Source organism: Sphaeramia orbicularis, chromosome 14, assembly GCF_902148855.1.
Source record: "Sphaeramia orbicularis chromosome 14, fSphaOr1.1, whole genome shotgun sequence".
Lineage (NCBI taxonomy): Eukaryota > Metazoa > Chordata > Actinopteri > Kurtiformes > Apogonidae > Sphaeramia > Sphaeramia orbicularis.
The window spans coordinates 5,747,053-5,765,723 of record NC_043970.1 but is presented as its reverse complement, the minus strand read 5'-3'; the positions used below and the strand labels follow the sequence as shown (position 1 = coordinate 5,765,723).

The 18,671-nt window shown below is 36.2% G+C and overlaps 1 protein-coding gene across 1 annotated transcript; it reads left to right on the top strand.

Annotated features, from left to right (window-relative positions):
* The first annotated feature begins 2,348 nt into the window (after positions 1 to 2,348).
* Positions 2,349 to 17,682, top strand: LOC115432993 (G protein-activated inward rectifier potassium channel 2-like). Its single transcript, XM_030154142.1, has 3 exons — positions 2,349 to 2,574; positions 12,662 to 13,581; positions 16,460 to 17,682. Exons 2-3 carry the CDS (start codon positions 12,684 to 12,686, stop codon positions 16,810 to 16,812), a joined length of 1,251 nt encoding a protein of 416 aa, XP_030010002.1. The 5' UTR covers positions 2,349 to 2,574; positions 12,662 to 12,683; the 3' UTR covers positions 16,813 to 17,682.
* Positions 17,683 to 18,671: the final 989 nt, after the last annotated feature.

Here is an 18,671-nt window from a genome sequence, read left to right as displayed (position 1 = left end):
ACTTCTTCTAAAAAGAAGTAGGGGCGTTGTGTAAAATGTAAATAAATACAGACCAATGATATGAAAATAAATACATTATTCACAAAGTAACATGGAAAACATATCAAAAGTTTCAACTAAGAAAACGTACCATTGTAACTCGAGTTGCAGCTATCAGTTATTTTGTAATCGATTAATCTATTGGTTATTGTCTTAGATTCGATTAAACTGAAAGATTATTTGAATAGGAGGGAAAAAAATACATAAAATGTGAAAGACATGTCCGAAAATGACAACCAGCTGAAACAACAACCACCAAAAGAATAAAAGGAAAAGGATATATATAAAAATATCTGTATAGAAATGACAACAACAATAGTAACAGTATAAAAGTATATATAAAAATATCTATAGATATGAACAACAACAAACAAGTCAAATGACAAACTAACAACTTAAGATGGAACTAACATACAAAAATAAAATAAAGCCAAATAGTTTTAATGTTTGTGTAAAAGTTTAAAGGAGAAACTAATGGTTCCAAAGAAGAAAAGTCAGCATATAGACATTTTCTGCCTTTTTGGCCTGGTCTCCTCTGAGCTACGCTTTGGGCTGTTTGTGGTGATCCTGGTTTCATGTGCATCACTAAAAGGGAACAAATACATAAAAGACACAATAAGGAAATGGCCTGCCTGATCTGAATCCAAGCAGTGTTCAGATGCTGGAGTTTGTGCAAGTCACAGTTTCTCTATAGTGAACACATTTTTCGAGCACAAGAGCACTCATAAGTGCACATGGCACTGGGACACCCTAAGCCAAAGGTTGATGATTGACATGTAGTTTTGTCTTTAGACTTGTGGCTGTACACTTGCATGAAGAGAGGTGCAGAGCTGTCAGCCAGTTACCATATGGTGGTAAAGGATGCCAGTCAGACATGGCAGACCCAAACATACTGTGAGAGCGTGCTGAGAATGTCTGGCAGAACTCTCCCTCACGGAGACCTCAACTCCCACCTCCAGCAAGGCTTCAAACCACATTCCATGGGAGGTTTGGGACATGGAGTCTGAACACCAATGTTCAGCACCTCCATTGCCAAAGACGCTGTGTAGAGTTGTGGTCATAAGGTCACAAGTGCCTCTTGTGGTGGCAATCATTGAACCCAGTGCCATCAAGCCGAAGAAAGAGTCATATAGAGCTTGGTTAGGTCATGGGACTCTAGAGACAGCTGACAGGTGCTGGCAGGTCAAGCAGACTATAGACTTAGCAGTTTCAGAGCTTGGGTGCGGGAGGAATTCAATGAGGCCATGGAGCACATTCTGATAAAATGTCAGATGACTCATGAGGGGAAGCAGTCCTCCACAAACGCTGTTTACAGTAGGGATTGAAATTCACACTTGAATTTCCCCCTTCGGGGATCAGTAAAGTATATCTCATCTCATCTCATTTGTTTAAAGCAGCCCAATAATTTACCCTCTTCTGAAACAGTGTTACGCAGTTTCCACAACCTCAACATTTGTCTTATGACATGGCTGTATAAGAAATGGAAAGTTACTTGCTGCATTAGTTTAGATTTAATAAGATGCTGCAGCTGAATCACATTAGTCACTGTAGTAATTACCAATCGAAGGATCTATCTTGTTTGCTTAGTTAAATCTGGGTTGAGAGTTTTTGTCCAGCTTGTGTGGTTTAAAACACAAATAACTGTCTTTTACACTAGCTCTGTAATATTAAGAACACAGATTGTGCCAATTGTCTGTATATGCTTTAACCAAAAATAATAATAAGTTTAAACAAAAATAAGCACTCAAATGCAAAATCAGAGAATGCACATCTTTTTGTCTGGATAAGTCAATATTGTCTTGTACTTCTTGTTACATTTATGTCATTCATGTAATTTTTATCTTGTTATATCTGCGAGTGAGTGTGGTGGCTTCGTCATCTTTCACCCAGGGCTTGACCTGGAAAGAACTAATGATGTATTACAGTAACCCATACTGAAAAATATGAGAACGTATATGTTAGGGCTAGGGTCAGCTCTACTTTTTAACAGTTATATTTCAGTTTGCTGTGCATCCATGTGTTTCCCCTATCTCCCCTACTTTTGGGTGTCTGTGAATTAGCTTATCAAGAGTCTGGTCCTGGCCAGCTCTAAATGTAAAGTGTCATGAGATGGCCTTTGTTGCGACTTGGCGTTACATAGCCTAAAAAAAATTTGATTTGATCTCTGGAGAACCCATCTGTAGCTGGGGCTGTTACCTGGGGTCCAGTTTTCTTTGACACAGTTGTTTCCCAGGCTGGGGAAAGACTGATCTGCGTTTGTTCGTCTCTCTGTCTCCCCCTGTCTTCTCGTCTCTGCTCCTGTTCCTTGTCTTGTCTCTTCCTCTCTCCTCCTCTGCCTCAGTCGCTCTCTTCCAGCTGAGGGTGGAGGCTGATGGCCGATTCAATGGAGAGGATGGAGAAAACGGGGAATTAGTAGTTCTTCTCTTGTTTTCACAACGCGACTGGGTACTAGCACTATATCTTTAGAAAACTGATTTGAATGGGAACCAAAGCCCTAAAATGACCCGGGGAGAGAACGCTGATTTGCTGCAGAAGGTAAGCATCTTTCCTTCCGCTGTTCCGAGAAGCAGTATTGATGATGATCGCTAGTTAATAATCTGTTATATGGGAAACGGTGGGGGTGGAGAGTTACATAACACACCAAAGCAAATCAGTTTAATTAACAGAATAGTCAATATACTACAAACCAAGCATATTCCGAGGAATCGGGTTATTAATAGGCCTAGTTTAACGCAACGATCGGCGTCTTCCTCATTACATTATAAAGCGAAAGCAGCCTTTTTCATGAAAGAGACTGGAAGGTGCTGTGAAAAATGTTCCAGTCTGCCTGCAGGCCTGAGGCCTATCATCAGCACCGGACTACACACAAGGCTACTAAAAAGCCATTAGGGCCAAAAAAGAACAGGGGGAGATGATTCTGGATTCTCTTGGTCTCCATGACAACGTCGGGAATTCTTTGAGGATGCTCTTTGCTTTCTGTGGTCGCAGCTGAATTCCAATTACAACATTTTATCTGTTAACACACGATTGTGTGTGTATAGGAGCAGTTGTTTACTGTAGCGAAATTCAGGTAAGTCTTAAAAAGGAAGGCTGATTACGTGACAGTTATCGTTGTGCACACTACATTACCCTAGTTTTTAAGGTGTTCAGGTTTATCTATCTATCTATCTATCTATCTATCTATCTATCTATCTATCTATCTATCTATGTAAATATATAACTAATTTGAAGATTTACAGTTCCTTAGTCCTCAGACCCAGCAATGCATTTTTGTCCTCTGTAGTGGACAAGAGTTTTACAGCTTTACTTATTAAAAAAAAAAAAAAAAATTGTCCTCGGCAAAGGACATTCCAAAAATAAATATAAATATATATATATCTGGGGAAAAAAAGCAAACTGTTCCATCATGCTGTTTCCAATCAATTATTTTATGTAAATAAGCCAAAACCTTTATTTTCCTGGGGCCCAGGGGGGTTAAAATGATAGTAAACTGAAATAGGCAGCTGCTTAAATGGTTTGCAATGTGTTCCTTGATTAACCTGTAATTCATCCATGTCCCCCAGTGGTGATGTTGATTTTGAAGGGAACACATAAATTCAAGCAGATTACAGTCCAGTTTACATCCAAATATATCTAGAATTTTATTTGGGTTTTCAAAAAATCTAAAGTCATTGCACATTTCAACATATTTTCATGCACTCCTCTTGTTGTATCTGTTGTCAAAGTTAATTGTCAAATAAAGTTACTGACATTTCAATAAATGACTGAAATCTAACAATTTCAATTACCTTATAAATGTTATATTACTCATTGTTATACTTAATTTATCTAATGTTTTTAAGTCTGTGATGAAGCTGAAACATCCTAACAGGGTTGTAGTACAAAATCCATGTTTCTGTCCCTTCCTTTACATTAACATTTGAGAAAGACTTCATACAGTTTAGTCATATCATAAAAAGACAGTTACAACTTCTGGAGCTGTGAAACTGGCAATATTTGCTTTTTAAATAAGTTTATGGAAACAATGCACATCCCACATCCATCATAATTTAAAACCCTTTGACATATTTTCCTGAAACTGTATAGAGAAGACACATGTTTAGGTCTACTGTGTTTTTCAGGTCTCAGAAATGATTCTGATTTATCTCACTTTAATATTTCATACAAAGCATTTACGCTGTTCCCCATGAAGTTGGAATAAAATATTTTTTACCTCTTCTCATGAAATTACTGTGCCAATATGATTTATTGTTGATAAAGTGCAACTGGGACTCAGTATGTAATCCTTGCATCTGGTCAACGGTGACTACCAATCTTTACTATGATTGACCATGTGATTATATATATATATATATATATATATATATATATATATATATATATATATATATATATATATATATACATATATATATATATATATGTATGTATGTATACACACACACACACACACACACACATATATATGATTATCATTATTATTATAAAACAGAAGAGCACTTTCAGTTCATTTTTATGTAACTATAAATATATAATCAGACACATATTAATATTAATTATTCATATTATTATTCATCTTCTGTATTTTGTGGACTTTGCCCCACAGCTTTAAGAACACACAAATCACACATCAAAATGTGTGAAAAAGACAGGAATAGTAGTTTCCTGATTCAGTATTTTCCATTCATTTGGGAAAACGTGAAAATGATCAAACCCACACCTTCTTTAGATAATGATGGGCTTCTGAAATGACAAATTTTAAAGGCCCAAGATAAATAAATGATATGAAAGTGTGAAATACACTGCTATGAATATTTCACATAAAAACGACTAGTAGCAGTAGTGATGCTGTTCAACACAAGGGCTAAATATATTCACTTCAGCCCGTGGTTCTCTAGTCTGTCTGACTCAATGTCTCGTGTCCCTCTTGGTCTTGAAGTGCGTCATTTCACTACCCAAAAATTAAGCTTCCAAAAATCAATCTGTATCCTAATCCTTTTTATTATTATTATTATTATTTATTTTCTTTTTTTTTTTTTTTTTTTTTTTTTTTTTAACTTAGCCTGTTAACTTCCTCTGAAAAATAGAAAAAGTGTGATTTATGTTGACTTGACATGTGAAAAATTAAACTCATATTTACAATTAAATAGAAAATAGAAACCAGCATTAGAGTTCACAATTTATAAATATAATTTAGAGGAGGAACACAGCAGTTATGAATGTGTGTCAGAGCCAGTTTTTTTGATGTGACAGACATGTGGATTCATATTTCATGACCCTTTTAATGGTGGCTTAAGTCCAACTGCATTTCAGTGTTCTCAGGGGTTTACAAATAAAGTGAAAAGTTACTTGAGAAAAAAGAAACCTGATATTTTATGTGATGACTCCACAACATATCTGTTTAACTATTGCATTGTCTTTTAATATGAGCCTGACCTACATAGCTGAATGTGGCATTTTGCCTCATTTTCCATTAAGCCACAGTCCTAGTGTAAAACAGAACTGAGGAGGCTGATCGTCAGATTTATGTTCATTCTTCTCATTTAAGTATCTGTATCTAACTAAAGGCAAGACAATGAAAATTATACTGTGACATCAAAAATCAGCACGCTCAGGTCATTAGTGGGGCAATCCCTATAGAGAAACATGTTCTCTGCACTTTAACCTGCCATCCTACTGTGGCGTGTAAAAACTATTTAGCATGTTTGTTTGGTTTTTTTATTGCAAAGTGCAACTATTTGTGTGGCAAACAAGGCATCAATATTTACAGATGCCCACTACCAGTTACAGAACAGGGGAATAGAGCTGCACCTATCAATTACTTTTGTTATCCATTATTTTCTTCATTTCAGTTTGATTAAACAACTATTTGAATAGGCAAAAAACTACTAAAAATGTCAGACATGTCTGAAAATGACAAATAACTTGTCCTTTATTCTAGAACCAGCTGAAACAACAACCACAGAAAGTACAGGGTGGGGAAGCAAAATGTACAATATTTTGAGGCAGGGATTGAAAGACAGTGTATTTCCAATTAGTTTATTGAAAGTCATGAGAATTTATTTGCCACAAGAAAATTTACATAATAGAAAATGTTTTTATTCTATGTGTCCTCCTTCTTTCTCAATAACTGCCTTCACACGTTTCCTGAAACTTGCGCAAGTGTTCCTCAAATATTCGGGTGACAACTTCTCCCATTCTTCTTTCATAGTATCTTCCAGACTTTCTCATAATAGTTTTGCTCATATTCATTCTCTTCTTTTCATTATAAACAGTCTTTATGGACACTCCAACTATTTTTGAAACCTCCTTTGGTGTGACGAGTGCATTCAGCAAATCACACACTCTTTGACATTTGCTTTCCTGATTACTCATATGGGCAAAAGTTTCTGAAAAACTATGGATAATAGTGTTAGGTATGATTATGACATCAATATATGTTTGGTTTCAAAACAATTGATGTAGTGCCTGCTGAGAAAAAAACAACTAAATGTTCATTGTAAATTTTGCTTCCCTGCCCTGTATAAAAGTGAAATGATGTATAAAAAATATCAATATAGACATAATAACAATAACTACAGAATAAAAGTAAATATAAAAATATCTATAAATATAAAGGAGGTGACAGCGCTAGCCACTTAGCCAACCACAAAACCAGATTCAGCAGAGGTCTTGCAACACTAATGATGGCACTATTTAGTAGTGTCAAGGTCATTCCAGTGAACGGGCATGTACACCTTCAAGGTCTTAAGACAGAAGTGTCAAACACACGGCTCGCGAGCCAAAACTGGCCTGCCAAAGCATTTAGTCTGGCCCTTCAGTGCAAAAATTATACTGAAGATAAACAGTCAAGGGTGTCTAACTGGTGTTAGTTCAGGGGTCACATACAGACCAATGTGATCTAAGGTGAAATCATACCATAATAACCTGTAAATAATTACTGTAACTCAAATTTTTTGTTCTTGGTTCAATGTGAAAAAGTACAATTACACTGGAAAAATATTTACATTTTCAAACTATTCTTCCACAATATAATGTGATTAACCTGGGAAAATCTGAACAATCTGAAATGTCTTAAAAATAACTGCAATTTTAACATTAATTTTAACATAATTTTGTGCATTTGCAGATCCCCTGTGATCTGTAAACTGTGTTAATAATAAACTGAGACACGATATTGTAGAATTTACGTTTATTTTTCACAAGAAATTGCAGGTTATACGTGGTTGTTCAGGTTATTCACATTTTCATAATGTGATTTTACTTTTTTTTTTACACTAAAACAAAGAAAAACTTGAATTGATTAGTTATAGGCTATTATGTTATTTTACTGCTCTGGCCCACTTAAGATTATATTGGTCTGAATGTGGAACCTGAACGAATATGAGTTTGACACCACTGCCTTAAAGTGATCCACGTGAGATACAGCCATTAGGAATGATACCAATTACATTAGTGTGTTTTCTGTCTTAATGAGTGACTGTATCTGCTATGGAAAAAGTTGTGAAAAGTTGTTAGACTAGATATCAAAAGTTAGACACCCCCATCTGATAGAGATACTCTGTTATACAAGCTAAATATTCCTGCTAGGGCTCACAAAATAATTAGTATAGCTGTGTGTCATAACGAAACAGGCACCTATTTTTCACATATGAAGTAAGCAGCTTGCAAAGCTATGGTGACGGTCAAATCGATATATGTCCAGCAATACTTTACATAGCTGACACTCAATATAGTTTTAATGTCTGGACAAAATGTTCCTGACTGATCAGGATGGTTTGGTTCATGTCAATGTTTTTGTCATGGTTCGTTGTTGTTAACTGTTAAGAGTGTCAGAAAAATTACTTTAATAGGACAACAATACTGCCCTTGCTCAGCTGTTTACTTGCCTAAAAATAGAATCTGTCCCTATGCAACCTCACTTTGACTGTGGTCACATCTGGATCTGTTGTTCTGCTTTAACACATTCTTTTCACAGCTGAGATGAGTCTCATTTGAAAATTTTGGGGGAAGATATCTCATTTGTGAAACACATCTCCACATTAGTTGTTTGTTCACATTCTGCTGCAGGCTTTTCAGTCAAATACTACTTTCCATGAGTTAAGACACTCACTGATCAGCTCTCCTTATTGATTTTCGACCAGATGTCTTCATGCCTCTCAAACATGTTTGTTGGCTGTGGGGACTTAAATCCGTCCGTCATTTCTCTTTTAATCTTCATGCATCTTTATAGACACATGTCTCATGACAGCCATGTCCTCTAAACATCCTGCATTGTACTTTTGAGAAATACTTTGTATTTTTGCCTCTGAAAAATCAGTGTGCAATGTGTGTGAAAATGTTTGGAAATGTTTATTTACAAAATATTCATTTGTAAAGTAAATAGAAGCCCATTTGTTATCTACTAACTGACTGATTTTTAAGTAAACATTACTCATTTTACTGGTCAGGAATCATGTTCATGCTAAATATTACAACTGTTGTGCTATGCATTTTTCTTTTGTCAAATGTCCTTATTTGGTTGACATTTTCAGCTAAAGCACTGCTATTTTACTTCATTGTGCTCTTGTATATTTTGATGTTGAACAAAGGTTTTGTTGTTCTAATAATGGTTATGACCATAGGTAACTGTATGTAACATCATTTTTGTCTGGTTGAATTGTTCTTGTTGACTTTTGGCTCTTGCAACATTTCAAGTTTAACATTGTTTTCATTGTTGCATTAATTCTATGTCCCTTTTGTCATCTGCCTTGTAGTATGTGATTTTCTTTCTGTCATTTACATTGTTTTCATTTTATGTCTTTCATGTTTTTGTTATTTTGCATCTTTTATGTAATTTTTGTCTTGTTTTACATTTCATCTTGTCATGTCTTCTGCTAACCACAAATAACCATCTGCTGTCTTCAACTTTAAAACTACAACAAAAATAATGACAATAATAAAAAAACACAAACAGTGATTTGACAGCTGTAAAAATTTTAAATATGGACTGATATTGAAATATCATATTAATCATGATAATATTTTTGGCTATATCACTCAGCTCTACCAATAGTACCTTGGTGGAAAAGTTGTGCTTTCCAAACTTTCCTTTTTCTAAAAATATGTCAGTAGATCTTCTACAGTGGTCTCAGTGTAGTATTCAAGTGATTCCATCCTGACTAGTTGATACAAAACTCCATCTAGAGTGAATAAAACTCATATCAATTCTCATCTGACTCAGGTAATGTTGTTAAAGGTCTGATCTGTATCAGATTTATTGTATCACATAATTTGGGAATTTGCCCAGGTCAGACAAAAAACTATTAGGCTTCATGTGTTATATGCGGTTCACACCCTCGTGGGAAAAAAAACACATCACATATACTATAAAGATCAGATCAGGGACATTTTAGCCTGCTGTCTGACCATTTTTTGAGTTTTTCAAATCACATTTTAAAGCAATGTGGGTACTGTATGTGAGAATGTGGACCTGCCAGCTTGTTAGGACTTGTTAGTATTTGATGTAAACTCCATGCACATGTATGTCCTACAGAAGCTAGAAATGTGAGCCCATCATCTACCTCCATTGATAAGAATGCCTGCAATGTTTTGCACTGTTGTATGTAGGTCTGGCTCAGAATCTTTCACATTAACCAAAGGTTCATAAGTTGTTAACCAGTGAACCCCTCACCTTTCTACCAAACTTCCACACAGATTCACATTTTCTTGACAATAAATAAATCAGGACAAGGATTACAGGAGTAAAGCTTTTAAGAAATCCCATTTTAACAAGTTAATGGAAGTATGACATGTTCCCAAAACATGCATTTGAAGTTGCAGCTGAAAGTACAGCACAGACTGTTCATTCTACTATAAGGTTTTGTTTCCAGAGCAGCTGGCATGGGTTACTTCAATCAGTGTTCCTAATGTGCCTGGTGAAAAAAAGAGAGACTTCATTAATGGATCCAAGAAACAACTATTCATATGGCAGTTATGGTCAGTTCAGTTCAGTTTATTTCGAATATGCTATAAAAAATTTTAAAAATAATCCTACATCAGTGGCTCACAATAAAACAAATTGTTAACTGCAATTGTCAATAGTCAAAAGGCAGAGCTGCTATGTACCATGTACTATGCAAACATATAAGCACATGAATGTAGAATACATGTCCATTCATCTCGAAAAACAATTGGTAGCAATAGAGAAAGAGCTTGAGGGTAGTTATAGTCATTTGAGCTGCAGCACCTGTTAATCATAGTGAATTTTCCCATCATGACCGAGATTGTTATTCATCTGTGTTGATGTGTACCCAAGCCTAAGTTATAAACAGTTACTAAATAGTTCTTAAAATATTTTAGATAAACAGACATTTGTATTCTGTTCACTAAAAGTTTCGACACTGCAGGGAACCATCTTGACAACCTGATAGTATACTGCCGCTATATTGCTGCATCAGTAATACCTTGAAATGAGATTATAATGCCATATTGTGGCCTTTCGGTGTCGGTGTATCTGTGAAATATGGCTCATGTAGCAATGATTCATACTTGAATTTATTTGATGTTTTTTTTTTTTTTATTTGTTGACTGGTAATCTGCTGTCGTTGATGCAGATGGTCCAGGCCTCTAAACCACAGAGTTCCAGGTTCAGTTCCAGAATGCGTTTGTAATGATATCAGTGCTCTGACCAACACTTGCTTTCCTGCTATCAATAGAGCATCTCGCATCCTCAAAATCATTGCTAGATACTGGATGGATGAGGTTTGAAAACCCCTGAATTCCAGACATGTGGAGTCGACATCTGTTCATCTTTAGTGTCATACAAATTAACACAGTGAAAAAGCCACACACTGTTGTAGAAAATCTGACACTGAGCTGAAATAGAACAAAGTCAATTCTCCACCCATAAGGCTGAAAATACAAGCATCTGCATGAATGACAACTTTATACAATAAACGTTGCTCCCTTTTCTTTATTGTATTAATGCACAATGAAGGAGACAAATGTTATCCAACACTGTGGCCTCATCCAGTGCATTCCTGCTATATTGTGGGTACTTGGTAGACTGTGCTGTGTGTTGCCATGGAGACAAGCTCATAATATTCCCTAGTGAGTGAAGAGCAGAATGGCTCCAATACAGCCATTTGTTCCAGAGGTAAAAGCACTGATGGTGGCTTAGGCTTTGTGTTTTGTAAAGGCAATAGAATATGTTCTCTCAGAACAGCTCAGAGCATAATTTTTAATATGACAGTCACAACAATCATCTATCACAACATTTATTTTGACAGAAATAGAAGCATAACAATCATTACAGCTTGTTGCAGTCACGTGATTGTGATAATGCGTGGAATCCAGATGGAGGGCAGAAAGTAAATAACCTAGTGGATGAGATGGGGGAGAACTTATCCTGTGCCTGTTTACAGATAAAGGTATAAACAAAACATAGTATATGCTTATGTTATGACAAGGACCCATATTTCTGTTGAACTGGAAGACTTGCCTGCTGTCGATCTAGAATAAGTACCTACCTTTCATTCAGATGACAAATGACAGCTGTCAGTTAACTTATCCACAAACATTGGTTTAGATTAACCCTTGTGTCCTCCTGAAATTCACTACCCTCTGCACACCTCTGTGGCCAAGCTGCACATGCACAAAAACTGCTATAAAATTATTATATATCAATATTTTTTTAGCCCCCCCCCCCCAGTAAATCTCTTAAACAGCTTCAGCCCTGCTCACTTCCAAACTACCAACTACCAAACATCCAGTCATTTTTAGGATTTTAACCCTTTAAATGCCAGTTTAGTTATTTGATTTGTGAATTATTTCTTACAAAAAAATGCAAAAAACAAAAAAATAATTTCCAGATAAAAAATAGTCGGGGGATGGGGCACTGGTAATGATTACAGTCTTGGGTATGTCAAAGATTATTAACAAAATGGATTTCATTGCATTAGTATTTTTATGTAGTGTTAATTACTCCCTCTAGTTACCCTGGTGGACAAAAATTCCCCTCTGGCTTCCAGTGCAACCAGATTTTTTGATGTCACTGTCATTACAGTCTAAAATCATGCATTCTCTAATGTCAACATTTCATTTTGAAGAAAAGTACTGATATTTGGCATTTTTACTGTATTCCACCAGATTCAACCATTTTCCCATTGTAGGCTGATGCATGAAATGCTTGAATTTTTGAGTTACAGGCCCCAAGAGGGATTTGTGCGTGCGTATGTGTGCGCATGTGTGTGTATGTGTGCACAGGCGCATGCGCAAAATAATTTTGAACTCAAAATCTGATTCATTGTTTTTTTGCCATGAAGATGTCCAGAGGGTGCAAACACATCAACAGCATAACATACACTGAATTTTGAAAAATTTACTAAAAAGAAAAGTTCTTGCCAAAATCCATGCCATAAACTGTAACACAAACAAAATGACCACGAAATTAAGAAAAGAAAAGTTGAGAAAAATGTAAAAAAAAAATGCCTTATGCCCTTGTATAAGGGTTAACAATCTCAAACATCTAACATCTGGATGTTACCATTCCCAATGCAGAGCAGGAGAGCAATGACAGATTCCATCCAAGTATATATACATACTGTAGTAAACTAATATTTGGGTGTTCTCTCTCTCATAGGCGTAAATCATCCAAGACCCCCATGGAGCAGGATGTTGAGAGCCCAGCCATCATTAGACAGCCCAGGTTGCCCAAACAGGCTCGTGAGGATTTGCCTAAACAGCTGGCAGAAATAGATAGGGCAAAGAGGATCCAGCGGTATGTCCAGAAAGACGGGAAGTGCAATGTCCATCATGGAAATGTTCGCGAGACGTATCGTTATCTGACAGACATTTTCACCACACTAGTGGATCTCAAATGGAGGTTCAATCTCTTCATCTTTGTTTTGGTTTACACAGTTACATGGCTCTTTTTTGGCTTCATGTGGTGGCTAATCGCTTACCTCCGAGGTGATCTGGACCATATAGCGGACAACCAGTGGACTCCCTGTGTCAATAATCTAAATGGGTTCGTATCTGCCTTTCTGTTCTCCATTGAGACAGAAACCACCATTGGTTATGGATATCGGGTAATCACGGACAAATGTCCAGAGGGAATAGTTCTGCTTTTAGTTCAGTCAGTGCTGGGATCAATCGTGAATGCCTTTATGGTGGGTTGCATGTTTGTTAAGATCTCGCAGCCAAAGAAGCGAGCTGAAACACTAGTGTTTTCCACCAATGCGGTCATCTCAATGAGAGATGGTCGACTGTGCCTGATGTTTCGTGTTGGAGACCTCAGAAACTCGCACATCGTCGAGGCCTCAATCCGAGCCAAGCTAATCAAGTCAAAGCAGACAAAGGAAGGTGAATTCATCCCTCTGAACCAGACAGACATCAATGTGGGTTATAACACAGGAGATGACAGGCTCTTCCTAGTGTCACCGCTCATTATTTGTCATGAGATCAATCAGAACAGCCCCTTCTGGGAGATCTCGCAAGCCCACCTGGCCAAGGAAGAAGTGGAGATTGTGGTCATCCTGGAGGGCATGGTGGAGGCCACAGGTGAGTCAAGTTACCCGTTTCCCATCGACAACAGTACACACTTTACAGTGCAGACACTTTTGTCAAAATGACAGGGAAAAATAGAAGTACTGATTCAGCTGAAAACCATAACATTGAAAAGCAGGCTGATGTAATTTTTGCCTTGTTTTGTCTCATACATTGCTTTGATCTTATGTTGTTATCGCCTTACTGAATTAGAATTCATGAGAATTTTCTCATATTTTCTTCAATTAACAGTGAAAATTAGAAAATTACCAAATTTTCATCATTATACTTTACCTGTCTTGTGACACAAGTACGAAAAGGAATCAACTTGTTCATGGGATTAGAGTCACAGCTATCGATTATTCTTGTAATCGATTAATCTATTGATTATTTAGTTTGATTCAATTCATTAAACAATTATTTGAATAGGTGAAAAGAGTGTAAAAATATGAAAAAGACATGTCTGAAAATGACAAACAACTTGACCTTCATTCCAGAACCAGCTGAAACAACAAACACAAAAAGTATAAAAGTAAAAGGATATATAAAAAATATCTAAATAGAAATAACAAGTGTAAAAGTATGTATAATATATATATAAACAGCAAGCGAGTCAAATGGCATCTATGAACAATATGTGTACTGCAGTCTTCAACACTTGTATCCAACTTACAAACTTATTAACAAATGAAGATGGTACAAACATACAACTTAAATAAAAACAAATATTTTTAATGTTTGTATGAAAGCTTCAGTGTTAAAAGGAATAAGTGGTGGTTCCAATGTAGAAAGTGAGCATATAAGACATTTTCTGCCTGTTAGTCATTGTCACTGTTGAGCTACACTCTATGTTGTTTGTGTTGATCCTGGCATCATGTGCGTCGCAATAAACGTCCATGTGAAACACAACAGCGAAAGCAATATTTAGCAGGAGCGAAATTAAGGAAACAAAACCTCAATTCAAGAAAACTGTATTGAATAATTTTTTTAATCGATTCAAGTAAATGAATCATTTCAGCTCTATGTGAGAGGCCAAAAACTCCCTTGATGGAGTAGATTTCTAAAACAGTCCAGATAAAGGAGTTCTTGTTCCCTTTCAGACTTGAATCACAATATGTTGAAAGGTCATGATTTAATTTATGCCTGATGATGCACAAAAAAAAAAAACTATACTATGTATTGCAGTTTTACAAGCCAGATGTAATTTGTATTGACCCCATTTTTAAATATCACATTTAAAGAAGTGTTACAGGGAAATGGGTTAGATCAACTTAGTCCTGAGAACTATTAATAGTCATTCGTGACAGACTGTGTAGATGTCATTGGACTGTTTATTAAGGCAGATGTCAAACACTGTAATAGAATGCTGTGATGATTTACATTAACTGATGACATTTATTGCTTAGAAAAACACCAGGTTTCAGATGTAAAAATTAACATAATCTTTTCCCTGCATATAAGCTGATGTACAAACACAGTGAGACTGTGGGCATGTCATACATACACTTATCTAGAGCAATGGTGCAGATGACATGGAAAATTAGACAGGATGCAGATCTTAAACCAGTGCCATCATAATTTTTGCTTACATTAGTGGTCACATAATATGGCCAAAAATGTAATCAATGTCATATGATAATTTTTTTCCAATTTAAAGACAGATTTTTGATCCTTAGTGAAAGCTGAAGAAACCAGATAGTTATTTGTAGTTTTAAATCATCCCTAAAAGACATAACAAGACTAAAACAATGTAAAAGACTCAACCAGATGATGACAATATAAAAGGCAAAATAAGATGAAAATGACATCAGACACAAGAATTAATTGGTACTCATCTTTTCATAATTTTGTTTGCTTCTGACATGAGCTTGCCATAAACTGATCATTATTTTCAAATATTTAGTTATGGTACAGGTCTGTGGTCATTTATGGCCAGTTCACACTTATATGGCTATATTCAAAGCAAATGTTTTGTCACTGTTTGGCTCCCATATCCACATATAAAATATTTTCCTCACTAAAATGAGTTAAGGAAAGAGTTAAGGAAAATCATGGTGAGTATGTCTCCCAACGACAGTGAGAAAAGAAAAAAAAACAAACATTTGTAAGTGCTTTAGCTTACAATGAAATGTAATGACAAAACAAAAATGTATGACATTTTTGGGTAATTATATTGCCCAATAATGATATTTATGGGTAATTTATATATTTATTATATTGTCATAAACATTATTATTTCCTAGCCCAGCTATCTTCAGATTAATAAACATTTGCATATTGTAGCTGGTTTTAAACTGTAGAACAGGCATTCTAGAAATGCCTTTACCTTTCACCCTTAAAGACCCACAACTATTTTTCTCACAACGGCCAAAAATGTTTTGACTTTCCCAAGTGATTTATTACCATATAATACCGTATACCATATAATATTCTCTTCTGCATTTTGCATTTTTCAGTGAAAATCTGGTCTTTTTTTCATATTTAATTTACTGATCATGCAGATATTTATTAAAATTCTGTGCAAATTCAAAGGTTAATATATAAAATCAGAATAAAATTAGGGAAAAGTAACAACAGTGACAACAAAATCTATCATTAACTGGACATAAACCAAGTGTCTCCATCCACTGTCATTTATCCAACTCCATGGGTTTTACTGGTGAATCAATGTTGTAGAAGATGACAGTGTTTCTATGTTCACTACAGAGCCTCTGAACATCCAAATGGGTCACATCTGATGCATTTTACCTTAGTTATTTACAGGTATTGATAGAATTAGTGGTTCAACAGTTATTAAATATTTTAGATCAGTAGATGCTTTTGGTCGGCAACAGATGTGTGGGTCTTTATGGGTTAATCTTCAGTACTGCTATGTATGTTCTGTCCACTTCAGGCATGACATGCCAGGCGAGGAGTTCATACGTGAGCAGTGAGATCAAGTGGGGCTACCGCTTCACACCAGTCCTGACATTGGAGGATGGTTTCTATGAGGTGGATTATAATAGCTTCCACAATATCTATGAGACTAACACACCCACCTGCAGTGCCAAAGAGCTGGCTGACATGACCAGCCGGGCTCGCTTGCCCCTTACGTGGTCACTGGCTAGTAAGCTGAGCCAACAAGGTCTACCAGAGTCTCAGCAGGAAATTCAGGAGACCACGACCAGCATGGACAACGAGGAGAAGAGCCAGCAGACTGAACGCAATGGAGACATCGCCAAAATAGAAAGTGAATCCAAAGTGTAGCCAATTCAATACAGAAAAGGAAGGCAGAGGGTTGGAGACGTACGAATGCATGGCTCCCATTGTTGAATGTCTACACAAGCTTAGAGAGCACAAGTCAGATGTTGAGGTATGAAATGAGGACCCATGTGCACCGTTAACCTAGTATATCTGCACCAACAATCACCTGTTCTCAGCGAATCAGCCCCTCCCCCTCGTCACCCCCACAAAAAGAGCAACTCAGACATGTGGCCAACCGCTGAACTGGAAAACACTGCGGCAAGTGCATGTTTCAAATATAATGTGATGTCCTCCTGATGAGATTCCTATTATTTTTGTTATTCAAATATTCCAACGGGCATTTACATAAGTATTTTTGTATATACTATACAATGTTTTGAAATCTTTGTTTTGTTTGCGGTGTGAATATTTGACAGATGTTTGATACAGATTCATTTAGGTTAGTTCTGTATATACTCTCTGCCTTACTGTATGTATAAAGCTTACATTTATTGTTTTTTTCAGAAATATATAAGCATGTATACGATAATCTGCAGCTGATTTATCTTGTATTGTGTATATACTGTATAATGATAGTGGTATTAGCAGAACATGACTCACAATGGATGCAAATTCTAGTTCAAACCAATGCCAAATTCTTCCCCACGATAAATCTTTGCAGTATAATATTACATGTCTACAATACAGTTCTTTGAGAAGCCATGACTCAGTGTCTGCAGCTGAGTGACTTCAGTGAATGGCCCTTTAAAACTGCATTTTGTTAGTTTTGCACTTTGGAGGCCTCTGATGGTGAAAGTTGCTATATCAGTCTCCAGAAATTCTACAAATGTCATCTGTTATCAAAAATAAACAATAAATTACATATGCACATGATGAGCCATTTTCTCCTTTCTTACGGGACAGGGTCTGTGTTTTTTATACTTTTAGTCTCACCAAAACCTAACACAAAAGTCAGAGAGGGACTAATATATGTATGTATATGTATGTATAAGGTTCAAGCACAGAAAATCAAATCAAATCAATATTATTTATATAGGCCAAGAATTAAAGATTTGTCTCAGGGTGATGTACGATGAAATGTTCAACTGGAGCAAAATCCATACGTCCAGTGAAGAAGCAGCACCCTATGACTGAAAACATAAAGACACTAAAGGTAAATCAATCATATTAATGATAATCCAAACAAACTAACAGATTAACTGATGAAACTCAAACCATCTCATGAGGAAGTGTCAGACAAAGGATCACTGAATATTGACAAATCAGACCATGTAGCTCCTCTTCATTAACTCCTCCCTTGAGCACTGGCAGGTCAGTCCTCACCCACACTTGGTCAGGTCAAAATAATGTTCAATTAAGGTTTTAACACTCACCTCTAGTTAAGTGGAGTGGGTCGGTGGATGGAGCACAGTGTCTTTTGAGGAATGCACATGTACAGAGGATCAGTCTAGTCATTACAGCTCATACATTTCAACAGACAAGTCCATGTAAAAAATACTAACACTTCGTGAGGCAATCAGACCAAAAAAGCCAAAGGTTGAAGAGAAGTTGCTAATATGCAAACGCCATCTTAGTCAGCAGCAAATTAAGGTGAAGTCAAGTGCCAAAGATGGATTGCTGTGGGAAATTCAAGTAACAGCAAGTTGTCTGAGCAAGGCAAAAACTTCATGACCTAATAGTCTCCACTCCAAACTGGATCAATGGAATAATAATCAGGACACCTGCACATTGAAAACTGAATCTGTTTATAAAGTCTTATGCTGAAGTGGGAAAACATTTAACTTTCAGATCGACTGATATAGCATATAATATACATGGCTAGATTCACATTTAATATCATTATTTCCCACAAAATTAGATGC